At 43.8% G+C, this 27,761-nt stretch overlaps 2 protein-coding genes across 2 annotated transcripts in view; both read right to left on the bottom strand.

Annotated features, from left to right (window-relative positions):
• The window catches only part of LOC146989250 (lipoamide acyltransferase component of branched-chain alpha-keto acid dehydrogenase complex, mitochondrial-like), a 12,892-nt gene extending 632 nt beyond the window's left edge, over nucleotides 1-12,260 (bottom strand). Inside the window, exons 1-10 of the mRNA XM_085775202.1 lie at nucleotides 11,886-12,260; nucleotides 10,684-10,816; nucleotides 9,528-9,603; nucleotides 8,390-8,571; nucleotides 7,228-7,355; nucleotides 6,392-6,650; nucleotides 3,209-3,375; nucleotides 3,018-3,095; nucleotides 769-960; nucleotides 609-680 (exon numbers count right to left, since the gene is read on the bottom strand). Of these exons, the coding sequence (XP_085631328.1) occupies nucleotides 609-680; nucleotides 769-960; nucleotides 3,018-3,095; nucleotides 3,209-3,375; nucleotides 6,392-6,650; nucleotides 7,228-7,355; nucleotides 8,390-8,571; nucleotides 9,528-9,603; nucleotides 10,684-10,816; nucleotides 11,886-12,020 (1,422 nt within the window). The 5' untranslated portion in view covers nucleotides 12,021-12,260. The remainder of the gene's footprint in view (nucleotides 1-608; nucleotides 681-768; nucleotides 961-3,017; nucleotides 3,096-3,208; nucleotides 3,376-6,391; nucleotides 6,651-7,227; nucleotides 7,356-8,389; nucleotides 8,572-9,527; nucleotides 9,604-10,683; nucleotides 10,817-11,885) is intronic.
• LOC146989249 (lipoamide acyltransferase component of branched-chain alpha-keto acid dehydrogenase complex, mitochondrial-like) lies at nucleotides 12,100-27,761 on the bottom strand. Its single transcript, XM_085775368.1, has 10 exons — nucleotides 27,706-27,761; nucleotides 25,247-25,322; nucleotides 23,582-23,763; nucleotides 22,419-22,546; nucleotides 21,209-21,467; nucleotides 18,172-18,338; nucleotides 17,980-18,057; nucleotides 14,531-14,722; nucleotides 14,371-14,442; nucleotides 12,100-12,264 (listed from the first exon to the last, which is right to left on the bottom strand). Exons 1-10 carry the CDS (start codon nucleotides 27,737-27,739, stop codon nucleotides 12,100-12,102), a joined length of 1,353 nt encoding a protein of 450 aa, XP_085631494.1. The 5' UTR covers nucleotides 27,740-27,761.

Below are 27,761 nucleotides of genomic sequence, written 5' to 3'. Positions count from 1 at the left end.
GTCCCATAGAAGAACATGATAGCGGCAGCCTGCTGTAGCCCCTCTGTTATATCAATCGCTCTGCTTGTGGTGCAATACATACAACAGTCTCCAGCTGCAATGAAGCACACGCTGGAGTCGAGCAATGGGGGCGTGGTTTTTGTGATTCCTGATTGGACGGAGGTAAATTCATGCAAAACCACTGATGCACGTTGCCTTCAGGGACAGTTTTTTCATCAACAGTCTCTGTATTTCCCTCTAAAACAACTCTGTGTGGTAACGTTGTGTTATTATCTCATAGCGTGGTGAATGTGCAGGTCACAACTTGTCCACCAGAGCGTTGTGGAGTTGTTGGATTGTGTATTTGATGAGTTTGATGAGCGAAACCAAAGAAATCCCATAATGAGCCTCCGTAGCGTAGCTCTGAGCAGCTCGCAGCTCTGCTCTGGATTATGGCAATGGGCCAATTTGACAAAATGTTGAACTATCCCTTTAAACTCTAATTACCTTTCTTTCTTTTTTTATTATATACCCTGCACACACACACAGGAAGGGGGCGGGGCTTGGCTTATCTAAGTACTTTGACCTCTGTGGTGTGTTCATGGGCCGTGGGAAAGTCTGCAACTCACCTGCATTTTCCCCAGCGCTCCGATGGCGACCTCAGGAGGGAGGATGACTGGTTTGGCGTACGTCCCTCCGATCTACAACACACACACAGAGGAAACAGGTTGTGGTTAGAGCGGGTCTAGAGTCCGTCTCCGTCCTCAGAGCGGCGGCGTCTGGACTCACTGATCCGATGTTGGACAGGGTGAACGTTCCCCCCGTCAGCTCCGACGTTCCCAGCTGCCCCACGGCGCCGAGCGTCTGCAGCCGGTTCAGCTCCTGGGCGATGTCGAACACGCTGAGCAGCTGCACGTTCTTCACGTTGGGGACCAGCAGACCCTGACTCGTGTCCATCGCCAGCCCGATGTTGTGAGACGCCTGAGGGCAAAGAGACACACCAAGGTGATTAGATATAAATGATGTGAAGTAACCGGGTCAGACTGATCCAGACCCGTGATCTGATCGGATTCTGGGAAACCTGATCAATGACAACTGATTAATGATTATCTGACACATAACAGGTCTGATCTGCTGTTAAAGGGATATTCAGCTACAAATTCAGTTGGGACAGACTTTCAAACCAAGAACTTTTTTATCTGGGCCAGATGTTTTCAGTGACACAAACATACGAAATGTAGAGAAAAAGGGTGATTTTCTGCCTCTGCGCTGGTCTCACATTTGGGCTTATTCTGACCAAATGGTAGCTCCTATCAGAAAAAGACGCAGACCGTGGTCGTCGTAAGGATTTCCTGAACACTTTGGTATGATTTTGGTGTTTCTACAGTAAATATTTTGGAAACACTTGCAAGTTATAAACAGGTCTCTTCCTGCTTCTCTTTGTATTAGAGTCAATGGGCGGCAGGAAGAGACCTGGCCGCAATGAGAGGCTCACAGTTTAAATTTTGTAAGTCTCTCTGCTTCGATGAACACATTGTTAGAGAGAGGACACGTTTGTGTACAAATGTGGAAAAAATCATGTGTGTAGAGTGTAATTTGTGGCTGAAAGCAGCGTGGAAAGAGAAAAATGATGTCACCCACGCTAGCCTGAACATTCTGCGCAATACACACCCATTATAATCACAACACTTCTCCAAATATGATCATGGTCATTAAACAGTGATTGATCAAAAACTATAATACCTATCGAAAAACGTGAATTAATACACCAATAAACGAGAGTTGTGTCTTGCAGAAGTCAGAGGACAGAGCCTCGCTGTCTTTGCCCCGTGGCCCTAACTAAAAGTGCCCAGTTTGATCGGATAAAACCTTGAAAACGGGTTATTGCAAAAACTAAAACCAGATCATGTGATCCAGTCTTGGTTTTAATCTGGATCAAACCCTCAGTTTGTGTTGATCAGAACTTTTTAGTCGGATCAGGAAACTTTGACCGTGTTTGTGTGTGTGTGTGTGTGTGTGTGTGCACCAGCGCGCATGTGAGAGAAGGGCCGCCACAGACTCGTTAATTAATAGGAAACACTGCTGGTTGGTAAGTTTAATTTTTACCGCACACCACTGGCATGCATGCTCGCTTCTCTCTCTCTCTGTGTGTGTGTGTTGTGTGTGAACACAGCGAAAGAGTGCTATGCGGAGATGAATTAACGGAACGATATTGCGTTCAATCAATTTGTGTCTTGGTCTTGATTCTGTGGCGCTGCGCCACACATTGTCTACATATGGGAAACAATAGGTGTGTGTGTTTGAGTAACATGAACGTTTGTGTTTCATTCTATAAACTACTGATAACAATTTCTCCCAAAAATTACAACTGGTCAAAATAACAAAAAAAGATGCAGTGTTTTCATACCTCAAATAATGCAAAGAAGTTGACCCTAACCCTTGATTTTTAAACAGACCACTAATGTTTTAATTTAGGAAGAGTTCAGATTAATATTGATGGAAATTTCAATTTTAATCCTGCAGCAGTGATTGTTTATTGATTTACTGATTATTTACTGATACATATATTATAGTTCTAAGATTTTCTATTAAAATAAAGCCAATAATGACATTTTCTGTGTTCTCTTTTTATTTGGAAAAGTACCAAAAAGTATCGAAAAGTATTGAAAAACATTTTGGTACCGATACCGGTACCAACATGTTGGTATCGTGACAACACTAGTTGTCAGATGAGGTCTGGCTGTTTAAACGACATTGAAGAAACAACAAACAGCAGAGAAAACAACACAAACATCCCATTTTCAAATAAATCCACTCTGAGTGTCTCCATGCTGCTGTTCTACCTGTTGTTTACACATTTAAAACACTCATTATCTGGATTTGGTCATCTAGAGAAGCTTGTATCTGCTCTGCACAACTGGGGTAAAGGTAAAGATGGATTACGTGATCCTGGATGGCAAAACAACGGATTGAAACAACTGGGTCTTAAAGAAAATGTTTGAATCTACAATGTAGAAAGTGTCCAGTCCGGGTCGTACCTTGTAGGTGATGTTCTGACAGCTCTGGTCCAATGAGGAGTTCAGGATGGGGAAGTGCAGGAGTCCCAGAGAGGCAGCCTGAGCCAATGAGAGCACAGCATCAACGTCAGCATCAAACATCACGTGACCAATCAGCATCAAGGTCGCCCCCGCCAAGCCCCGCCCCCTCGCCCCTCCTCTCAGACCCGTACCTTGATGAAGAAGGGCATGAAGCTGAGTTTGACCCCCCGGCCCTCGGCGAGGGGCCGGAGCTCCGCCCGCAGCGCCACCAGGCGGCTCAGGTCGACCTCGTCACAGTAGCCGAAGTGAGGGATCATCAGAGCGGCCGTCATCGTCTTCACCATCGCTTTGTGGAAACCTGATCAATGACAGCTGATTACTGATTATCTGAGACATATCAGGTCTGATCTACTGTTAAAGGGATATTCAGCTAAAAATTCAGTTGGGACAGACTTTCAAACCAAGAACTTTTTTATCTGGGTCAGACGTTTTCAGTGACACAAACATACGAAATGTAGAGAAAAAGGGTGATTTTCTGCCTCTGTGCTGGTCTCACATTTGGGCTGATTCTGAGAAAACGGTAGCTACTATCAGAAGAAGAAGCAGACCGTGGTCGTCGTAAAGACTTCCTGAACACTTTGATATGACTTTGGTGTTTCTACAGTAAATATTTTAGAAACATTTGCAAGTTATAAACAGGGGTCCCCTCTGCTTCTCTCAGAAAATCTTTGTATTAGAGTCAATGGGCGGCAGGAAGAGACCTGGCCGCAATGAGAGGCTCACAGTTTAAATTCTGTAAGTCTCTCTGCTTTGATGAACACATTGTTAGAGAGAGGACAAGTTTGTCTACAACTGTGGAAAAGATTATGTGTGTAGAGTGTAAATTGTGCCCGTGAGCAGCGTGGAAAGAGAAAAATTCAGACAATTTCTGGCAACTTCTCCCACTCTGACACGAACATTCCACCAATTACACACCCATTATAATCTCAACACTTCTCCAAATACGGTCATGGTCATTAAACAGTGACTGATCAAAAACTATAATACCTATCGAAACGTGGATTAATACACCAATAGACGAGACTTGTGTCTTGCAGAAGCCAGAGGACAGTGCCTCGATGTGTTTGCCCCGTGGCCCTAACTAAAAGCTCCCAGTTTTAGCAACAACTTGCTTCCCGTATGAATTTAAATCAGTAAAATTGTGGTCACCTAGATGCACCTCAAGGTCATGTAGCCCCCATAAATTTAACATAGTGTATATGGTTTTAAGTGTTGTGATTTTTGCATGTAGTAGCATATAAATGTCCACAAGGTGGCGTATTAACGCTCACCAGTGGGTCCAGAAATCAGCGGTAGAAATGAGGAAGAAGGAGGAAGTGAACAAAAACAAGATGAATGCAAGTGTGAATGCAGCTTTTCGTGAGCAGCGTGGAGTGAATGTTGATATATCCGTTAAGTTTTATGTTTTTGCTGTCCGAGAAAAGGTTAAAGTTGTTCGGGACGACGTTGTGTTGCCAGAAGATTAAGGAGGATAACTAACTAGTGTGTTTTGATGACTATTCTCCGGTGAGTGTGTTGTGTTTTCAGTGTTAGCTTTAACTGTGTTAGCCTGAGCTAATTTCAATGACCGTGAATGATGAAAAAAAACAATCGGAGAAACGTGATGTGTTTGGAAAATGCATATCGCTGTTGATTTCAAGATGTAAAAGAAATACTGCTAACAGAAAAATAGCCTTTTAAGTTTTATTTTCTTGAAGGCATATGTATTCTGTTGTGACTGTGTGAAAAAAAGTAAAGATGAAAAAGATATCAGAGAAAAACGAGCTGTTAGGTTTTACTAATGCTGCATAGTTTAAAGAATCAATATGGACTTTAACTAAGGTTAAACTGTGCACTATGCAGGTTGGTTTTTTTTATGGTTGACTTCTGAGAGGAGACAACGGCGACTCGCGGTGGGTTCAGCGGGTGAGCGGCAGCCAGGCCGCTACTACAGCTGCAAGTGGAGCCACTCCGTGGATCGAGAAAACAACAGGACAGCTTCAACTGGATTCCAGATAAGAAACTTGACAAAACAACATAAAAAAGGGGGCCCCTACATAACTGAACTGAGACTGAACTAACCGAAAAGGAGACATTGAAACTTTTGACTTGACTAAACTGAACTTGAAAAGACTGCAACTGAACTGAAGGACTAATTTCCTTTTGTGAGGAAGATCCCACTTTACAGTGGAGGTGATTTCATTTAAGTTTATTATTTTCAGTACCCGGGTACAGTACTTTACATTGGCCAATTGAATCATTGTGTTTTCTTTCTTATTTGTGATATCTTACAGAGCTCTGAGGTAAACAGAGGTACATTTAATTTCACTTGAACTTGGTCTACTGTATTTGGTTTTATCATTTTGTCAAAGCATAACATAGAGGTGAATTAGACCTTATTGAGAGAAGTGTTTCTATTTTTCTATGGTGAATAAATGCACCCAGTTATTGTCTAAAATTTAACACTTGTGTTTTGCTTATTAATCCTCCCACTGAACTTAGGGCTTAGATATTGGTGTCATACTATTCCTCGGACTCACTACTCTTTCTATTAGTGTTACAGTCATAAAGAAGGAAAACAGTATTCACAGTCTACTGAAGGCTAAAGGTTCAGGTTTTTCTGCAATTCTTATACCACCATCTGGGTCTGTGTCAAACCTACGCCCTTTAAAGAACCAGTACTAACCGACTAAGTGATTGATTGATCAGCTCATGGTCAATAATCTCAGAGTCTCTAAAGTCTGCGCTGATGTAGGGCTGGGCGATATGGCGATATTAGATCATGAAGGATTAGAGTGTGTAGACGATCCGCCAAAGTGCAGAGATCGTAGGATCGTCTGGGGCTCATTCTATAAATTGCAGTTCTATGCTGCAAAGCGCAAACAAAGGACATTTTCAAAGTTTGCTAGAAGAGATAACAACAGTTACTTTAGTTTGTATTTTTATTTGACCCTTTTCAATCAGCTATTTAGTGTTTTGATATACTTAAAATCCTGTTAAAATGACTGTGTTGAATAAAACAAACAGTAATGTCTTCATTGATATTTTACTTTCATGTTTATTAAAAGCTACCTCTTATGTTGCAAGAGTGTACTTTATCAGAGTGTGTGTGTTTTTGCACATGTTGGCAAAACTGCAACTATTTAGATTAAAATCTGTTCAGAAAGGTTCTTTGGCCTCAATTGTCTGTTTTTCTTTTTTCAATTTAAGATCGTGATGAAATCGAAATCGTGACTTCATTTTTAAAAAATCATGATATGATATTTTTGCCATATCGCCCACCCCTACGCTGATGTCACAGTTTCCCGTTGCTGACTGCTGAGATGACCTCTGACCTTTGAGGGGCTCGGTCACGTCCTTCCCGGTGAACACGGGTCTGGGGATGGCGGGCGGGGGCTTGATGGCGGCCGGAGCGCCGGCGGGCCGGGCGGCGGCGGCGGCGGCAGCGGGAATCGCACCCGGACCCGGAGTGTGGATCTCCTGGAACAGAGTGGGAGGTAAGATGGCGCCGGTCTGCCGGGCCAGGAAGTTCAGGATGTCCTCCTTCAGGATGCGTCCGTCCCGTCCCGTCCCCACCACCTCGCTGAGCTTGATCTGAGCACACGCCGGTAAAAACACAGTTAACCCTTTAGCTGCTGACCACTAAAACACACACACTATTTTTCTCTCGCACTGTCTTTTCTGCTCTACATCTTTCACTTCTCTGCTCGAGCTCTGTCTGTTTTTCCTCCTTTCAAAATGAAATTACAGACGTTACTGCTGTAGCTTCTTGTTGTGCCACCGCCCGATCCTCCGTCACTCTCGTGAAGCCGGGACAAAGCCTCTCGGACACAGTTTGTTTTTCCTCTCTTGATTTCTAATCGGCTCGGTTCAGTTTTTGCCGGCAGGAAAATGTGAAATCTGGTGTTTATCTCGCGTGCTTTCTTTTTTCACACTCCTTCTTGCCCTCAATCCGCATATAAATGACTGTGATATGTAAACAAGAAAAACAAACAGATGCGCGGTTTCATGAAAATGAAACACTGTAACTCCTGTGACAGTGACCACAGCTGGCCACGGTCGTCCAGGTCAGCCCCACGTGTCAATCAGAGGTTCAGCAAAACGTGTTGTTTTGTATTATTGATGACGTACGACGCGCATTGCCAGGAAAGATCTGCAGACATAGACTCACGTTGTTCTCTATGGCGAGGCGTCTGACGGCCGGCGTGGCCTGAGTCTTGTGACCTTTGATCTCCTGGTGTGTGTGCTCCTCCCGCGCCATCGCCGGCGTCTCCACCACGTCCTCCTCCTGGATCACCTCTGAAACCACACACAGCGTCCGGTCAGAACCAGAACCAGAACCAGAACCAGAACACAGAAAACTGTAACCATGTTGTATACAGTAGCTTAGTAAAATAAAACTTAATGCAGACTGATGCGGTTCATTGTAAAACATTTATTTATTGATGTAAATGTGGTGATTTCTGTAACTTACGTACAGACAGAGCCCAGAGGCAGTGCAGCTCTGTCCACACAGGAAGCTTCACTTTTCATTCAAACAAATTAATGCTACTGCCACAATTGTTAGATTTCATCAATGAGACCAACATTTATCTCCTAAAAATAACTTAACCAGCCGGTGGTAAACCTCTAAAAACCTGCGGGTAAGTTAATTAGCGACCGTTTTCTCCCCCCCGGGATGACGACGGAGGTTGGCCGGCCGAGCAGCTCTGCAGAGCGGCTGCTGCCTCTATGATGTCCCGGTCGCTGCGGAGCTTCACTTCTCCAAAAAATATCGGAGCAGACTTCTAAACAGCCGTCATTTGGATAAACTGGCCGTATATTTGGGATCTTAACAGTTACTTTCTCGCATGAAAAAATATTAAAAGTAAATAGTACGGTAGTTTGCTGTTTCGGAAAGAGCCGTTGCTGTGTTTACTTCCGCCTGTGTGACGCGGAATGACGTCCTCCCACTTTGGTTCCACTTAAACTGGTGTGAAAGCTGCTGGTTCGCCAGACGGCACCGAGGTTCTGAGGCCTGGACTACACGAATACGATATAATCCTAAACGCACATTTTTCTGTCCAATTGGACCTCTCAACCACACGAACACAGCGAATTCACCCACATAAACGGAGAAATCGTTTACCAGTTTTGCCTCTTTATATGGACAGAGATATTTCTGTGGTGTGGACAGAGTTTTTTTTTTTAAACGAAGACGAAAATATCTGCTTAAAAAAATATCCATATACGTGTAGTCCAGGCCTGAGACTCCAGAACCGAACCAGAGCCAGAACCAGAACCGTGCCAGTGTGAATCCGCTAAGAGAAACATAAACCTGGACTCGGTCTCACCTGAGCTGGACTCGGTCTCGATGTCGACCAGCGGTTTCCCCACCAGCGCCGTGGCGTCCACGTCGTAGTAGAGCCTCTTGATGACGCCGTCGTAGCGGCTGGTGATGGTGACGGACGCCTTGTCGCTCTGGACCTCGCAGATGCTGTCGAACTGGGACACCTTGTCCCCCTCCTTCACGTACCTGAGGACAGACACACCGGGACCACTCAGCTGGACCAGGACCTGAACTGGTCTCAGGACCAGGACCTGAACTGGTCTAATGGGTCTGTGGTGGATTCACTGGTCTCAGTGTTTGTGTTTGTTCTGTGGTGTCCATTTTGACAAGAATATTTATTTTCATTTTAGTCTGAGTCACTCACCATAGACTGGATTTAGTTTAACCCTCCTGTTGTCCTCCTGGGTCAAGGAAGGAAGGAAGGACAAAGGGAAAGATGGGAGGAAAGAAGGAAGGGAAAAAGGAAGGAAAGATAGATGGAGGGAGGGAACAGATTGGGTCAATTGGGTCAAAAAGGAAGGAAGAAGTAAGGACGTAGGGAAGGAAGGAATGAAGGAACGAACGAACGAACGAACGAAAGATGGAGGGAGGGAGGGAACAGATTCGTTCAAGGAAGGAAGAAGAAGGAAGAAGGAAGGAAAGAAGGAAGGGAAAAGGGATTGTGGAAAGAAGGAAGGGTGAAAGGAAGGAAAGAAGGAAGGATGGAGGAAGGGAACAGATTGGGTCAATTTGACCCAGAAGGACAACAAGAGGGTTAAATCGGTGGAAATCAGTTTTAGTCTCATTCTAGTCTTTTGATGTAATTTGACAGTTTTGTTTTACTGTGATAGATTTTGCAAAAGGATGTTTGTCATAGTGGTAAAAACTCCATTAGCGTAGCCTACCTTTAACTATGTGTTTAGTTATTTAAACTAAGAATGTACCATATTACTCTTGTATAATAAAAATGAATGTCTAAGTGCAATACATAATCATGTCCTTCACAGGTTCTTGTTTATTTTCTAACTAACCAACCAGAGACCTGACTGAGAGTTTGAATTTGAGTTAAAATAAGATAATTATTTGGTTAAAAAGGAAAACAATCGAGGAACTGAGGATGGTTGTAATAGAAAGTTTTCGTTAAAGTTTTAGTTGGTACCTACCACTCCTTCACCGTCACCTCCATGATCCCCTCTCCGATGTCCGACAGCTTGAACTGGACGATGGGTCCTCGACTCACTGCAGGAGAAACACAGCGACGTCATCATCATCATCATCATCATCATCATCATCAGGGATGCTCCGATCAATCGGCCGATATCTGGAGCCTGAACAGGTCGATTGTTGATCGTCGCGCTCTCAAAGCGCAGATCAGGAAGCTGACTGCGTGAAACACACAGCGTTCAACCACCGAGTGGGAGCAGCTTCACCTGTCTGAATCCCAAACACTACGTAGCGGACGGCCGCTTGCTTAGTGGCAGGACAGTAACCACACATCGGTTTTTACATCCTGCCGAGTGACCGAGCAAACACACAAAAACAAGAGGGATCTGCAATTTGATACTTTTAAAGAAATAAGACAAATTTTGTCTGCGGCGGCTTCCGTAGCGCAAATGGATGCATCACGTGCAACGCGTGAACACAAGAGCGCGCCCCAGGCAAATTCAATCCAGGACTGTTTAGGCTGTAAAAATGTCCTGAATTACATAGTTTAGTGTAAACTCTGGACTATCTCCCTTCAGGACATTTGGATTGCGGCGAACAAGCAGTAAGGAGGAATATAAAATGGTTTTTGTGTAGTTTTATGGACATTTCTGTGTCGGGCCCTATTAATCTAATACACTGAATTTAATTTTCTGGTGAACTATTCCTTTAAAATCTTGATTGTATTTATTTATTTCAGTATAAATGGTTTTATTTCTTCAAGTGATGCACAAGATCATAAATACAGGACATGGAGGGTTATTATTCTCTCATCCATTCAGCGGTCGGTGTCGGTGTGGGCAGGTTTATGATCGGTATCGGCCGGAGAGTCATAAAAACCTGCTGGTCTGGATTCTCTGAGTCCATCAGAAGAAACCAGGAAACACCTGGGACAGGTGAGGATACTCGACACCGGCCGACTTCCTCAATTCCTGAAAACCTGAATCTGGACGAACCAGATCTGTCAAACGTGTTAAAATAAAATAAAATAAAATAAAAAACCCTGAGAATGAACTAAAAAAGGTTTTAGTTTGAAGACCACCAGGGTCCAGGTCTGGTCCAGGTCCAGGTCTGGTCCAGGTCCAGGTCTGGTTCTGGTTCTGGTTCTGGACTCACCCGCGGTGGAGTGCAGCGTCCTCCTGCTGAACATCTGGAGGCTCCGGTCACATGTGGAGACAAACGGCGGAGCGGTCCGGACCGGTCTGAAGCTCTGCAGCCGGAAACACCGGCGGCGGTACTGCTGAGTCAGCTGACCGGGAGAGAACACACACACACACACACACACACACACGGTCAGGTACAGACAGGTCCAGACAGACGACCAGATGTGCTGCTGTCAGACACCTGAACACCTGGACTCTTTGTAGCCTGACATTAAAGGGATAATTAATGAAATAATCATGTATAATTATGTAACATTACAACACATGAAGCAAATACTCTGAACTACTTTCTCTTTTAAAAATCCCTCCGCCCAGCAGCCGTGTCTGGAATGTAGTTCCGGCTGCATTTCCCTCTAATGCTAAATAAAGCTGCTCAGAGCTCATGGGATTTCTTGGTTTCCCTCATCAAACTCATCAAATACACAATCCAACAACTCCACAACACTCTGGTGGACAAGTTGTGAGCTGCACATTCACCACGCTATGAGATAATAACACAACGTTACCACACAGAGTTGTTTTAGAGGGAAATACAGAGACTGCTTAAAGAAAAACTGTCCCTGAAGGCAACACGCATCAGCGGTTTTGCATGTATTTCCCTCTAAAACAACTCTGTCTGGTAACGTTGTGTTATTATCTCATAGCGTGGTGAATGTGCAGCTCACAACTTGTCCACCAGAGTGTTGTGGAGTTGTTGGATTGTGTATTTATTTGATGAGTTTGACTGTGTTCACTGAGCAGCTCAGCTCACGTCTCTGCCCCGCCGATCTCAAAACAACATGCACCGAATAATTAAAGGTGATGAACCTACTGCTATGACTATAGAGGGTTATGGTGATAAGAAAATCTGCCAAAATGTTGAACTATCCCTTTAAATAACGCAACTTTAACGGATAGACAGTAAGAATTAAACAACAACAACAACAACAACAACACTACAGACAAAAAAAAGAGACTTCAAGTGACGTCAGAATCTCAGCTGCTTCACTTTCTCTTCACGCTGTTCCAGGTGCGACGCTGTGACGTCACGCGGACGCAGGTGCGCGTGCATGAAGTGAACTCGGTTTGTTTTTTTTAATTTTAATTTGTTTTTTTCTTTCAGTCAATAATTTGTTTTACTCCTAAGTCGACTCCTATCCGGCCCCTGGTCCGTACCTGGTCAGGGAGGTGGTCCAGCTCCCGGTTCATGGCCAGCTCCAGTCTCTCCAGACTCTCACAGCCGCTCAGCTCCTCGGGAACCACCTGCACTCGGTTGTAGCTCAGCATCAGCTCTCTGAGCCGCGTCAACATCCCTGAGACCAGAACCAGAACCAGGAGGACACATGGTGAGACCGGCTACAGGGTCGGTCTTTGACCTGTCGGAGGTAGGCTACTGACCGATCTGTTTGGGGATTTCAGAGACGCCGTTGCGGGACAGATCGAGCACCAGGAGGTTCTGGAAGCTGGAGATGAAGTGAGGGATCTTCTGCAGTCCGGTCCGGTGGAGCTGCCACTCCTGGACCTGGTTGAGCTGGACCAGACAGCCCGGCAGGACCTGCAGAGACAAACACTCGCATCAGACCAAGGCCGTAATTTATGATATAAAAAAACAACAAAATTACTGGATTAATCAAACAATAATCGATTCATTATCAACTATTTTGATAATCTAATAATCAGTTTGAGTAGTTTCTTAAGAACAAAAGTCCAAATTCTCTGATTGCAGCTTCTTCAATGTGAATATTTCTGGTTTCTTTGTTCCTTTATGACAATAAACTGAGTCTCTCTTTGGTTTGTGGACAAAACAAGACATTTGAGGACGTCGTCTGGTGGTTTGAGAAACACTGATTGATATTTTTCAACATTTTTTTAACATTTTATTGACCAAACAACTAATTGGTTAATGGTTTAAATAATCGACAGATTAATCAATAATGAAAATTATCCTTAATTGCAGCCCTACCAAAAAGTAACTGAGTTAGTAACTGAATTACTACATACTGTAATAAAAGTAACAATTGCGTTGCTTTTTTAAATATAAAATGCTGAAATATGTCAAATTACTTGAACTCATCCCAGTAACCTCCCTCCCAACTCTGGAGTTGGTTCGTTCCAGATACATGTTTTTTTTTCTACTAGTCGGTTTATGGACTGAAAAAAAAGTCAAACGTACACTTTAACAGATGTATTATTATTTTATGATGGGACTTCTTGAGTCAAGTAACGGTGCATTTTATTGTCAGTAACGGTAACGGCATTATAGCGGGGGAAAGGTAACTTTTTTGATTACTGTCACTGAAAAAGTAGTGTCGTTAGTTACACCGTTATTTTATGATGTGATATTCCCTGGTCATGATTGGTCTAGCCCATATTCTAATACGGAAATGACAAAATAAAGAGGCAAATAAGCCTTGTCCTTTTATCAAAGTTAATGATTTTGCACTTTTTCACGCATACGCTGACTTTTTTGCTTTAAAAAATCCCTTTACAGACAGAGATCTTAACCCCCCCCAAATGTTTAACCCAAAGCTAGGCCCCTGCATCAGACCGAAGACTGGACCAGGACAATAATCTGATACCTTCCACTCCTCCTGCTCGATGCGGAGCACCAGCCGTCCGTCCTCGGTCTGCAGCTTCTGTCTGAGTCGAGCCAGAAGGGCCCGGTCCTCCCAGACCCCCAGGCTGAGTCTGGAGCGCCGCTCGGTGCCGCTCCTCCTCCTCTGCTGCTCCTCCTCGTCCTGCTCCTCCCTCCTCCTCTTGATCCGGGTCTCCCACAGAGCTCTGACCGAGCTGATGGAGCCGCACACCGCCACGCCCCCCACCATGGTCACCACGACGACGACGACGTCACAGCGCCGCACGGGGGGACAGGCGAGATGACCTCTGACCTCTGAGCTGCAGCCTCGCTCTCCTCCTGATCATCCTGTCGTATTATCACCAGAGGAACAAACACTAAACATTTCATTTCTATTTTACTAAATAAATTGTGAAGAAAACTGTTTTTTTTTATTATTCATTTAATTGAGGCCTATATTGAGGCCACATTTTGTAATAATGTAATTAATTTCACCTCATGATGTAATATTTTGTAAAATCTGCCACATTTTGTAACATTTTGTAACCTTTTTTTTGTAAAATTCTTGAATGCAATATATAATAAACTTTGCCACATATTGTAATAAGTTGTTACATTTTGCACAAAATTATTACATTTTCTATATAAAAAAGTGCAACACTTGTATTTTGTAATAATGCAATATGTAACAACTTGTAACAAAATGCGGCCAGGTTTCTTACACATTTATTGCATTATAATGCAACTTTATTACATAATGTGGCGCTACAAGGCCTAATCTATTATTTGTATTATTTAAATTAATGTGTTTGTTTTTTTATGTATCTTAAATTACTCTTTGTATTTTTCTTTTATCCTTTTTAAAGTTATTAGGGAGAGATGCACCTACATTTTTTTGTGCTCTGGATTATGGCAATGGACCAATTTGACAAAATGTTGAACTATCCCTTTAAGCTCTAATTACCTTTCTTTCTTTTTTTATTATATACCCTGCACACACACACAGGAAGGGGGCGGGGCTTGGCTTATCTAAGTACTTTGACCTCTGTGGTGTGTTCATGGGCCGTGGGAAAGTCTGGAACTCACCTGCATCTTCCCCAGCGCTCCGATGGCGACCTCAGGAGGGAGGATGACTGGTTTGGCGTACGTCCCTCCGATCTACAACACACACACAGAGGAAACAGGTTGTGGTTAGAGCGGGTCTAGAGTCCGTCTCCGTCCTCAGAGCGGCGGCGTCTGGACTCACTGATCCGATGTTGGACAGGGTGAACGTTCCCCCCGTCAGCTCCGACGTTCCCAGCTGCCCCACGGCGCCGAGCGTCTGCAGCCGGTTCAGCTCCTGGGCGATGTCGAACACGCTGAGCAGCTGCACGTTCTTCACGTTGGGCACCAGCAGACCCTGACTCGTGTCCATCGCCAGCCCGATGTTGTGAGACGCCTGAGGGCAAAGAGACACACCAAGGTGATTAGATATAAATGATGTGAAGTAACCGGGTCAGACTGATCCAGACCCAGTGATCTGATCGGATTCTGGGAAACCTGATCAATGACAACTGATTAATGATTATCTGACACATAACAGGTCTGATCTGCTGTTAAAGGGATATTCAGCTACAAATTCAGTTGGGACAGACTTTCAAACCAAGAACTTTTTTATCTGGGCCAGATGTTTTCAGTGACACAAACATACGAAATGTAGAGAAAAAGGGTTATTTTCTGCCTCTGCGCTGGTCTCTAGGGCTGTTTTCGACTAAGGATTTTCATAGTCGAATCTGATTCGTCAGATTTTGCCGTAGTCGACTGATCGTCAAACCTTTTTTTTTTTTTTAGATAGCAGCAAATTTGCAACTTTTTCCCGTTTCAAACAAAAGAGCTAAAACACCCCAAAAATATGGTAGGTGTAAAACAAATACCTTTATTTATTTTCCACACTTTGGATGATTTTTAGTAGGCATTGTGAGCCAGGGTATGCGTTTACTGTATGTTACGTTGCCCTGGACAACGCTCCTTTTGCTCGGACTGTGAGTGGCAAATCAAACATCCCTCAACGTGGTGAAGGATAGCGGTGGTCGTGGACACAGAGAAACCGGGTAAAACATGTAGTATCAAAACAAACTGAGGTCAGAAGGACTCGACAATCCGTACATTACGTTAATCAATCCTGTAACACACACAGTGTGACCGCGGCACCGGCAGAGAGACAGACAGGCTGCAGAGGGACGAGATTACAGCTGTGACTCCCGACACGCATGGTGCGTTCATTACAACTCGGAAGTCGGAAAAAAAACAAGTTCCTCTTCTGAAAAACTCTGACATGTCAAACTTTAGGATGTGTTAGGGACTAATTCATCTGTCTAACCATCAGAACTATTGACACTTGAAACGGTAAACAGCTGATCCATCGAGAAAAAAAAAATCACCGCTGGAGTTAATTTATTTTCCGTGATTGAAAGCAGGTTCTTGAATGTAACTCGGTCAAAGTCAGATGTATCCTCACAATGTTTTGCTGTTCTGTCAGGTCATGCATGATAAATGTTGACAAAGTTAGACTGTCAGACTTCCTTGATTTTAAACTTTGGCGGCTCTGCCTCTCGTCTTTTTGCCACTCAGTGAGTGTTCTGCAGTGACTTCTGAGTACCGTGACTTTGACGGTCCTACTGCTCACCTCCACTCATTTGAAAAAAAAAAAAAACCTCCGCTCATTTGATTGTGCAACTGCAGTGGGTGATTTATTAATACGTAGTAAGAAGCTAAGACTACCGTTTAAACGCACACATAATTTTGAACTCTTTATTAACAGAAAGTAGGCAGATTTTGTATCAAAATAGTCTTTTTATAACGAAAAAAGACATTCTATGTAACAATTTATGCTCAGCAGCCGTGGGCACCCCCATATAGTCAGAATGGTACAGTCTTGGTTAGATTCGACTACGAGGTTCATAGTCGAATCAGACCCCTCCGAATCGAATCGTCGAATAGTTGACTTTTGGAGGTCAGCCCTACTGGTCTCACATTTAGGCTTATTCTGACCAAATGGTAGCTCCTATCAGAAAAAGAAGCAGACCGTGGTCGTCGTAAGGATTTCCTGAACACTTTGGTATGATTTTGGTGTTTCTACAGTAAATATTTTGGAAACACTTGCAAGTTATAAACAGGGGTCCCTCCTGCTTCTCTTTGTATTAGAGTCAATGGGCGGCAGGAAGAGACCTGGCCGCAATGAGAGGCTCACAGTTTAAATTTTGTAAGTCTCTCTGCTTCGATGAACACATTGTTAGAGAGAGGACAAGTTTGTCTACAACTGTGGAAAAGATTATGTGTGTAGAGTGTAAATTGTGGCTGAAAGCAGCGTGGAAAGAGAAAAATGATGTCACCCACGCTAGCCTGAACATTCTGCGCAATACACACCCATTATAATCACAACACTTCTCCAAATATGATCATGGTCATTAAACAGTGATTGATCAAAAACTATAATACCTATCAAAAAACGTGAATTAATACACCAATAAACGAGTGTTGTGTCTTGCAGAAGTCAGAGGACAGAGCCTCGCTGTCTTTGCCCCGTGGCCCTAACTAAAAGTGCCCAGTTTGATCGGATAAAACCTTGAAAACGGGTTATTGCAAAAACTAAAACCAGATCACGTGATCCAGTCTCTGTTTTAATCTGGATCAAACCCTCAGTTTGTGTTGATCAGAACTGTTTAGTCGGATCAGGAAACTTTGACCCGTCTTTGTGTGTGTGTGCACCAGCGCGCACGTGAGAGACGGGCCGCCACAGACTCGTTAATTAATAGGAAACGCAGCTGGTTGGTAAGTTTCATTTTTACCGCACACCACTGGCATGCATGCTCGGTTCTCTCTCTCTGTGCAGAATCAATTTGTGTCTTGGTCTTGATTCTGTGACACTGCACCACACACTGGTCAACGTATGGGAAACAATAGGTGTGTGTGTTTGAGTAAAATGATAGTTTGTGTTTCATTCTATAAACTACTGATAACAATTTCTCCCAAAAATGACAACTGGTCAAAATAACAAAAAAAGATGCAGTGTTTTCAGACCTCAAATAATACAAAGAAAACAAGTTGATATTCATTTTTAAACAGACCACTAATGTTTTAATTTAGGAAGAGTTCAGATTAATATCGATGGAAATTTCAATTTTAATCCTGCAGCAGCAGTGATTGATTATTGATTTACTGATTATTTACTGATACATATATTATAGTTCTAAGTTTTTCTATTAAAATAAAGCCAATAATGACATTTTTTGTGTTCTCTGTTTATTTGGAAAAGTACCGAAAAGTATCGAAAAGTATTGAAAAACATTTTGGTACCAATACCGGTGCCAAAATGTTGGTATCGTGACAACACTAGTTCTGGGTCAGATGAGGTCTGGCTGTTTAAACGACATTGAAGAAACAACAAACAGCAGAGAAAACAACACAAACATCCCATTTTCAAATAAATCCACTCTGAGTGTCTCCATGCTGCTGTTCTACCTGTTGTTTACACATTTAAAACACTCATTATCTGGATTTGGTCATCTAGAGAAGCTTGTATCTGCTCTGAACAACTGGGGTAAAGGTAGAGATGGATTACATGATCCTGGATGGCAAAACAACGGATTGAAACAACTGGGTCTTAAAGAAAAAGTTTGAATCTACAATGTAGAAAGTGTCCAGTCCGGGTCGTACCTTGTAGGTGATGTTCTGGCAGCTCTGGTCCAATGAGGAGTTCAGGATGGGGAAGTGCAGGAGTCCCAGAGAGGCAGCCTGAGCCAATGAGAGCACAGCATCAACGTCAGCATCAAACATCACGTGACCAATCAGCATCAAGGTCGCCCCCCGCCAAGCCCCGCCCCCTCGCCCCACCTCTCAGCCCCGTACCTTGATGAAGAAGGGCATGAAGCTGAGTTTGACCCCCCGGCCCTCGGCGAGGGGCCGGAGCTCCGCCCGCAGCGCCACCAGGCGGCTCAGGTCGACCTCGTCACAGTAGCCGAAGTGAGGGATCATCAGAGCGGCCGTCATCGTCTTCACCATCGCTTTGTGGAAACCTGATCAATAACAGCTAATTACTGATTATCTGAGACATATCAGGTCTGATCTACTGTTAAAGGGATATTCAGCTAAAAATTCAGTTGGGACAGACTTTCAAACCAAGAACTTTTTTATCTGGGTCAGACGTTTTCAGTGACACAAACATACGAAATGTAGAGAAAAAGGGTGATTTTCTGCCTCTGCGCTAGTCTCACATTTGGGCTTATTCTGACTGAACAGTAGCTTCTATTAGAAAAAGCAGCAGATCGTGGTCGTCGTAAGGACTTCCTGAACACTTGGATACGATTTGGTGTTTCTACAGTAAATATTTTAGAAACACTTGCGAGTTTAAAACAGGGGTCCGTTCTGCTTCTCTTTGTATTAGAGTCAATGGGCGGCAGGAAGAGACCTGGCCGCAATGAGAGACCCACAGTTTAAATTCTGTAAGTCTCTCTGCTTTGTTGAGCACATTGTTAAAGACAGAACAAGTTCGTCTACAACTGTGTAAAAAATCATGTCTGTAGAGGGTAATTTGTGGCCGGGAGCAGCGTGCAAAGAGAAAATTTTAAACAATTTCAGACAACTTCTCCCACTCTAACCGATGATGTCACCCACTCTGGCACGAACATTCCGTGCAATACACACCCATTATAATCTCAACACTTCTCCAAATTTGATCATGGTCATTGAACAGTGACTGATCAAAAACTATATGACCTATCGAAACGTGGATTAACACACCAATAGATGAGACTTGTGTCTTGCAGAAGCCAGAGGACAGAGCCTCGGTGTGTTTGCCCCGTGGCCATAACTAAAAGTGTCCAGTTTTAGCAACAACTTGCTTCCCGTATGAATTAAAATCAGTAAAATTGTGGTCATTTCATATACCACCATCTAAACAGGCCTGGGTCAAACCTACGCCCTTTAAAGCAGCTTTGCTGTCCGCGACCCCCCCACCCCCCCCACCCCAACACACAAACACACACACATGCCAGTGTGAACGCATGATGGATAAAGCGCAGCGCTGTCCGCGGTGTTTTTTTTTTTTTTTTGCCTTTTTAGTTCTTGATCCCTGCGCTGAAAAAATCAATTGGCTTATCAATTGACCTGCTGTAGTTTTGTCTCCATGGCCAATGTTTCGACCTGGAGGTTTTCATCAGGGCAAAAGAACAAAACAAAGTGACGGAGTTTAAATAGATGCGGTGTCCACACACCCAGGCTGGTTTATGTGACATGCGAGGACCTGTCGGCGCAGGAGCGAGTGGAGCGTGGATGCAAGCCAATCTCCTTCAACCATGCACGGAAAAGGGGAATGATAAGAAAAGTTTTTCTAATTTATTAAGAAACAATGCCCAGGTCAGCAATGCATGCCAAGAAACGTGTCGTTCATTTGTCCCCTCCAGTCGCATTACCAACACAACTGGACACACACAACTCAACTCACGTGTAAATGTAAATTAAGTGTTTCAATAGCACTTTTACGATACACGTTTATATCGATAACGTCTGGAAAACCACCTCATGAGAGCGTAAAAATGTTTTAGCAATATTAGAGACTTTTAAGGTGTCTCTATTAGCCTACCTGTTTTTACCAGAATCTCACGCGCACAGACCAGAACCATACCGCTTGATACAATGAATTTTGGACAAACAATGAAGCGAAAAAACAACTAAAACAACTCTCTGTAACGACCTTTACTGTTATAATGTTTAAGTAGCGTAATGATTAAGTTTAAGTTCTGCGATTTCAGACTGTCTGTGAACGCATGGCCCTATGTGGTGATGAGGTGAGGGGCAGGAGAGAGAGAGCTGTGTCTGTGTGAAATGAGAAGGGCAGACACGAGACAAGTGGACAGGTTCGTTGTTGTTGTTTTGGTGTAGTTACGGCCGACAGTAACTGGTTTTGAGTAATAAAATGCATGTTTGAGAGTCGCTCGTCGTCCTTCTAACGTCCGGTCGGACGCTACATTAATTCATTCATTCATTTTGCATATTTATATTTTTCCAAAATGATTTGGCGACCCCCAGAAATCATCTCGCGACCCCAACTGGGGTCGGGACCCCAAGGTTGAGAATGGCTGCTTTAAACAGGGATGCAAACGGGTCAGGACCAAAAAAGAGAGGAATTTCCCCGGGGGGGGGGGGGGGGGGTTTCACCATTAACAAATAAGTACATTACAATTTCCAGTAGTTCAACCCCAACCAAGTATTGAGTGCATATAGATGGACATAGTTTTCAGAAGGCCAACATTTCTATATTAAAAATGCTTAAAAAAAAATTCCTTTGCAATATTTCCATTTTGGAGATACTGAATTTTAGGTCTTCACTGAATGTTAGTCATAATTATTACTATTAAAATAAACTGAATAAATAAAGACATGGGATGTTTCATTCAGTGTGTAATGGACATACAGTATATATATATAATGTGTTAGTTTCACTTTTTTGAATTGAACACATTCTACATCGCGGAGGCGACGTCTTTAATGAGCGTGCATGTCGCGCGTCTACATTGGAGGTGAATAGGTCGGCTGTTATCAGTATAATCAGAGACAGCCATGAATGAGTTCGCCTCAGTTTCACGTGATTGTCACTGTCAGCCTGTTAGAAAAACATTTTACTGACCCCAGCTGAGACGCTGAGACCCATCCCCCCCCCCCCAAAAAAAACTAAAACTCTTTGGATCTGAACGATTCACACAAGTCACCTAATTGGTCATGAAAAAAGCGAGTTTCGCTTTTCGGCGCGCTGTTTGCATCCCTGTTTAAAGAACCAGAACTAACCGACTAAGTGATCGATTGATCAGCTCATCAATAATCTCAGAGTCTCTAAAGTCTGCACTGACGTCACAGTTTCCCGTTGCTGACTGCTGAGATGACCTCTGACCTTTGAGGGGCTCGGTCACGTCCTTCCCGGTGAACACGGGTCTGGGGATGGCGGGCGGGGGCTTGATGGCGGCCGGAGCGCCGGCGGGCCGGGTGGCGGCGGCGGCGGCAGCGGGAATCGCACCCGGACCCGGAGTGTGGATCTCCTGGAACGGAGTGGGAGGTAAGATGGCGCCGGTCTGCCGGGCCAGGAAGTTCAGGATGTCCTCCTTCAGGATGCGTCCGTCCCGTCCCGTCCCCACCACCTCGCTGAGCTTGATCTGAGCACACGCCGGTAAAAACACAGTTAACCCTTTAGCTGCTGACGCTGGAAATGGACATCTGGACATTTTTGTTTGTCTGAAAGTTTTTTCTAGGAGAACTTCAACTTAGAAAGTTGGCCGAATTGGGGACGCTGTTGGTTGTAGACAGAGCAAAAAGGGGACTTTTACCTGCAACTCTGCAGAGGTCATTTGTATCAGTCACATAGGACGACAAGCACAGAAGAAAATTTAATTGCAAAGCACTAAAAGACTACGTTGAAACAAATGTGTATTTCTACGGTGGGTATTAAAATATAGAATTCCTTAAAGGGATAGTTCAACATTTTGGCAAATTGGCCCATAATCCCTATAGTCGTAGCAGTAGGTTTGTTACCTTTAATTGTCGGTGCAAGCTATTTTTAGAACGGTGGAGCAGAGCCGTGAGCTGCTCAGAGCTACGCTACGGAGGCTCATTATGGGATTTCTTGGTTTCCCTCATCAAACTCATCAAATACACAATCCAACAACTCCACAACGCTCTGGTGGACAAGTTGTGACCTGCACAGTCACCACGCTATGAGATAATAACACAACGTTACCAGACAGAGTTGTTTTAGAGGGAAATGCAGAGACTGCTTGATGAAAAACTGTCCCTGAAGGCAACGCGCATCAGTGGTTTTGCATGAATTTACCTTTAAATCCCATGAGCCTCCGTAGCGTAGCTCTGAGCAGCTCATGGCTCTGCTCCGCCGTTCTAAAAATAGCTTGCACCGACAATTAAAGGTAACGAACCTACTGCTATGACTATAGGGATTATTATGGCAATGGACCAATTTGCCAAAATGTTGAACTATCCCTTTAAGGGAAGAGAAATGGGATTGTGCTGTTGTCTCTGCTGCTCTACATCTTTCACTTCTTCACTTTAACTGTCCGTTTCCCTCCTTTCAAAATAAAATCGGACGGACTCACGTTGTTCTCTATGGCGAGGCGTCTGACGGCCGGCGTGGCCTGAGTCTTGTGACCTTTGATCTCCTGGTGTGTGTGCTCCTCCCGCGCCATCGCCGGCGTCTCCACCACGTCCTCCTCCTGGATCACCTCTGAACACACACACACGGTCCGGTCAGAACCAGAACCAGAACCAGAACACAGAAAACCGTAACCATGTTGTATACAGTAGCTTAGTAAAATAAAACTTAATGCAGACTGATACGGTTCATTGTAAAACATTTATTTATTGATGTAAATGTGGTGATTTCTGTAACTTACGTACAGACAGAGCCCAGAGGCAGCGCAGCTCTTCTGTCCACACAGGAAGCTTCACTTTTCATTCAAACTAACTAATGCTTCTGCCACAATTGTTAGATTTCATCAATGAGACCAACATTTATCTCCTAAACATAATTTAACCAGCCGGTGGTAAACCTCTAAAAACCTGCGGGTAAGTTAATTAGCGATCGTTTTCTCCCCCCCGGGATGACGACGGAGGTTGGCCGGCCGAGCAGCTCTGCAGACCGGCTGCTGTCTCTGTGATGTCCCGGTCGCTGCGGAGCTTCACTTCTCCAAAAAACATCGGAGCAAACTTCTAAACAGCCGTCATTTGGATAAACTGGCCGTATATTTGGGATCTTAACAGTTACTTTCTCGCATGAAAAAATATTAAAAGTAAATAGTACGGTAGTTTGCTGTTTCGGAAAGAGCCGTTGCTGTGTTTACTTCCGCCTGTGTGACGCTGAATGACGTCCTCCCACTTTGGTTCCACTTAAACTGGTGTGAAAGCTGCTGGTTCGCCAGACGGCACCGAGGTTCTGAGGCCTGGACTACACGAATACGATATAATCCTAAACGCACATTTTTCTGTCCAATTGGACCTCTCAACCACACGAACACAGCGAATTCACCCACATAAACGGAGAAATCGTTTACCAGTTTTGCCTCTTTATATGGACAGAGATATTTCTGTTGTGTGGACAGAGTTTTTTTTTTTAAACGAAGACGAAAATATCCGCTTAAAAAAATATCCATATACGTGTAGTCCAGGCCTGAGACTCCAGAACCGAACCAGAGCCAGAACCAGAACCGTGCCAGTGTGAAACCGCTAAGAGAAACAAACACCTGGTCCAGCGAAGTCTCACCTGAGCTGGACTCGGTCTCGATGTCGACCAGCGGTTTCCCCACCAGCGCCGTGGCGTCCACGTCGTAGTAGAGCCTCTTGATGACGCCGTCGTAGCGGCTGGTGATGGTGACGGACGCCTTGTCGCTCTGGACCTCGCAGATGCTGTCGAACTGGGACACCTTGTCCCCCTCCTTCACGTACCTGAGGGACACACACACCGGGCTCAGCTGGACCAGGACCTGAACTGGTCTCAGCTGGACCAGGACCTGAACTGGTCTCAGGACCAGGACCTGAACTGGTCTCAGGACCAGGACCTGAACTGGTCTAATGGGTCTGTGGTGGATTCACTGGTCTCAGTGTTTGTGTTTGTTCTGTGGTGTCCATTTTGACAAGAATATTTATTTTCATTTTAGTCTGAGTCACTCACCATAGACTGGATTTAGTTTAACCCTCCTGTTGTCCTCCTGGGTCAAGGAAGGAAGGAAGGACAAAGGGAAAGATGGGAGGAAAGAAGGAAGGGAAAAAGGAAGGAAAGATAGATGGAGGGAGGGAACAGATTGGGTCAATTGGGTCAAAAAGGAAGGAAGAAGTAAGGACGTAGGGAAGGAAGGAAGGAAGGAAGGAAGGAAGGAAGGAAGGAAGGAAGGAAGGAAGGAAGGAAGGAAGGAAGGAAGGAAGGAAAGGAAAAAGGAAGGAAAGAAAGATGGAGGGAGGGAACAGATTCGTTCAAGGAAGGAAGAAGAAGGAAGGAAGGAAGGAAGGAAGGAAGGAAGGAAGGAAGGAAGGAAAGGAAAAAGGAAGGAAAGAAAGATGGAGGGAGGGAACAGATTCGTTCAAGGAAGGAAGAAGAAGGAAGGAAGGAAGGAAGGAAAGGAAAAAGGAATGTAAGAAAGATGGAGGGAGGGAACAGATTCGTTCAAGGAAGGAAGAAGAAGGAAGGAAGGAAGGAAGGAAGGAAGGAAAGAAGGAAAGGAAAAAGGAATGAAAGAAAGATGGAGGGAGGGAACAGATTCGTTCAAGGAAGGAAGAAGAAGGAAGGAAGGAAAGAAGGAAAGGAAAAAGGAGAAAGGAAAGGAAAGAAAGATGGAGGGAGGGAACAGATTTGTTCAAGGAAGGAAGGAAGGAAGGAAGGAAAGAAAGAAGGAAAGGAAAAAGGAATGAAAGAAAGATGGAGGGAGGGAACAGATTCGTTCAAGGAAGGAAGAAGAAGAAGGGAAAGAAGGGAGGAAAGAAGGAAGGATGGAGGAAGGAAACAGATTGGGTCAATTTGACCCAGAAGGACAACAGGAGGGTTAAGGGTTTTGTTTTAGTTCAAATTTAGTTCAGTTTTTGTCTTTTGATGTAATTTGACAGTTTTGTTTGACTGTGATAGATTTTGCAAAAGGATGTTTGTCATAGTAGTAAAAACTCCATTAGCGTAGCCTACCTTTAACTATGTGTTTAGTTATTTAAACTAAGAATGTACCATATTACTCTTGTATAATAAAAATGAATGTCTAAGTGCAATACATAATCATGTCCTTCACAGGTTCCTGTTTATTCTCTAACTAACCAACCAGAGACCTGACTGAGAGTTTGAATTTGAGTTAAGATAAGATAATTATTTGGTTAAAAAGGAAAACAATCGAGGAACTGAGGATGGTTGTAATAGAAAGTTTTCGTTAAAGTTTTAGTTGGTACCTACCACTCCTTCACCGTCACCTCCATGATCCCCTCTCCGATGTCCGACAGCTTGAACTGGACGATGGGTCCTCGACTCACTGCAGGAGAAACACAGCGACGTCATCATCATCATCATCATCATCAGGGATGCTCCGATCAATCGGCCGATATCTGGAGCCTGAACAGGTCGGTACCAACATGTTTTTCGATACTTTTCGGTACTTTTCCAAATAAAAAGAGAACACAAAAAATGTCATTAGGGGAGAGTGGGGTAATTTGTGCCATGGGGTAAGTAGTTCCACCCCTATTATCTAGAAAACCATAGAAGAAGTTGGTCATGTGACCACATATTTTTGAAGGGGCATCCATTTCACTCATCCTATCAAGAAGAGGGGCACATGGCTTGAGAGGAAAGCACATTTATGTTCAAAAAACAAGTTTTTGCCCTCCAAAGTAAAATTTCTATGATCAAGGTTTTTTGATTGCCGTGTTTGAACAATTATAGATAACTTTGAAAACAGTTCACACATGTTTTAGTGCTTTATTAAGCTACACCATGAGTCTATACAGTTAGCATGATGCCAGCTCAAAACAGCTGGGGAATCCTTTTTTTTCAAAATGCTGGGCCCGGGGTAATTTGTGCCAAAGGGCCTGGGTTAAGTTGTGCCAGTGGTAGTGCTGTCTGTGTATAGGAGAAACATGGCAGTGGGCACGGATTTGCTTGAAACTTAACATGTGTGATGAGGGACCGCCCCTGAACACACCTGCCCAGTCTGGTTGTGCTCGTAGCCTGGTGGATGAACAAAACATGGCGTTTCTTTGCGCCACAGCCCCCAGTGTGCCTCAGGCCTCCGCGACTGCATGGGGACAAGCGAAGGCCCGATCATCGCCGCTTCTGGCTTTAATTTTGTATTGAATGTCTTGCTTTTATATAGCATTATCATTTGTGACATTAAAATGATCTGTTTTACTTCAATTATCAATGGCACAATTTACCCCAGTGTATTCTCTCTAATGGCACAACTTACCCCGCACCGGGGGCAAGTTGTGCCAGAATTTTTTTTTTTTTCTAAAGCTATATTTCTGAAACAGTTGATTTAAGATTCAAAGTGATTGTTCCCAGGGATGCACAACATCCTAAACTATATGTACATATATTAGTTGGGGGCATTATTATAATCCCTTTGCTTTAAAGGCAGTTTAAGTAAAAATTGGCACTACTTACCCCGCTCTCCCCTATTGGCTTTATTTTAATAGAAAATCTTAGAACTATAACCTATGCATCAGTAATCATTAAATCAGTAAACAGTTACTGCTGCTGCAGGATTAAATTTCCATCTATATTAATCTGAACTCTTCCTAAATTAAAACATTAGTGGTCTGTTTAAAAATGAATATCAACTTGTTTTCTTTGTATTATTTGAGGTCTGAAAACACTGCATCTTTTTTTGTTATTTTGACCAGTTGTCATTTTTGGGAGAAATTGTTATCAGTAGTTTATAGAATGAAACACAGACGTTCATGTTACTCAAACACACACACACCTATTGTTTCCCATATGTAGACCAAATTGACTCTGAAATTGAAGCGCAGTATGGTACCGTTTTAAATGCGTCAGTACCCCGGTACCACTCTAGTACCGGTATACCGAACAACCCTAGTGGCAGGATAGTAACCACACATCGGTTTTTACATCCTGCCGAGTTTCTGAGCGACACACAAAAACAAGAGGGATCTGCCATTTGATACTTTTAAAGAAATAAGACAAATTTTGTCTGCGGCGGTTTCCGTAGCGCAAATGGATGCATCACGTGCAACGCGTGAACACAAGAGCGCGCCCCAGGCAAATTCAATCCAGGACTGTTTAGGCTGTAAAAATGTCCTGAATTACATAGTTTAGTGTAAACTCTGGACTATCTCCCTTCAGGACATTTGGATTGCGGCGAACAAGCAGTAAGGAGGAATATAAAATGGTTTTTGTGTAGTTTTATGGACATTTCTGTGTCGGGCCCTATTAATCTAATACACTGAATTTAATTTTCTGGTGAACTATTCCTTTAAAATCTTGATTGTATTTATTTATTTCAGTATAAATGGTTTTATTTCTTCAAGTGATGCACAAGATCATAAATACAGGACATGGAGGGTTATTATTCTCTCATCCATTCAGCGGTCGGTGTCGGTGTGGGCAGGTTTATGATCGGTATCGGTCGGAGAGTCATAAAAACCTGCTGGTCTGGATTCTCTGAGTCCATCAGCAGAAACCAGGAAACACCTGGGACAGGTGAGGATACTCGACACCGGCCGACTTCCTCAATTCCTGAAAACCTGAATCTGGACGAACCAGATCTGTCAAACGTGTTAAAATAAAATAAAATAAAATAAAAAACCCTGAGAATGAACTGAAAAAGGTTTTAGTTTGAAGACCACCAGGGTCCAGGTCTGGTCCAGGTCCAGGTCTGGTTCTGGTTCTGGACTCACCCGCGGTGGAGTGCAGCGTCCTCCTGCTGAACATCTGGAGGCTCCGGTCACATGTG

The sequence above is a fragment of the Trachurus japonicus genome, chromosome 4 (assembly GCF_045865225.1).
Source record: "Trachurus japonicus isolate A0001 chromosome 4, Traja_1.0".
Lineage (NCBI taxonomy): Eukaryota > Metazoa > Chordata > Actinopteri > Carangiformes > Carangidae > Trachurus > Trachurus japonicus.
This window is presented reverse-complemented; position numbering and strand designations above follow the sequence as displayed.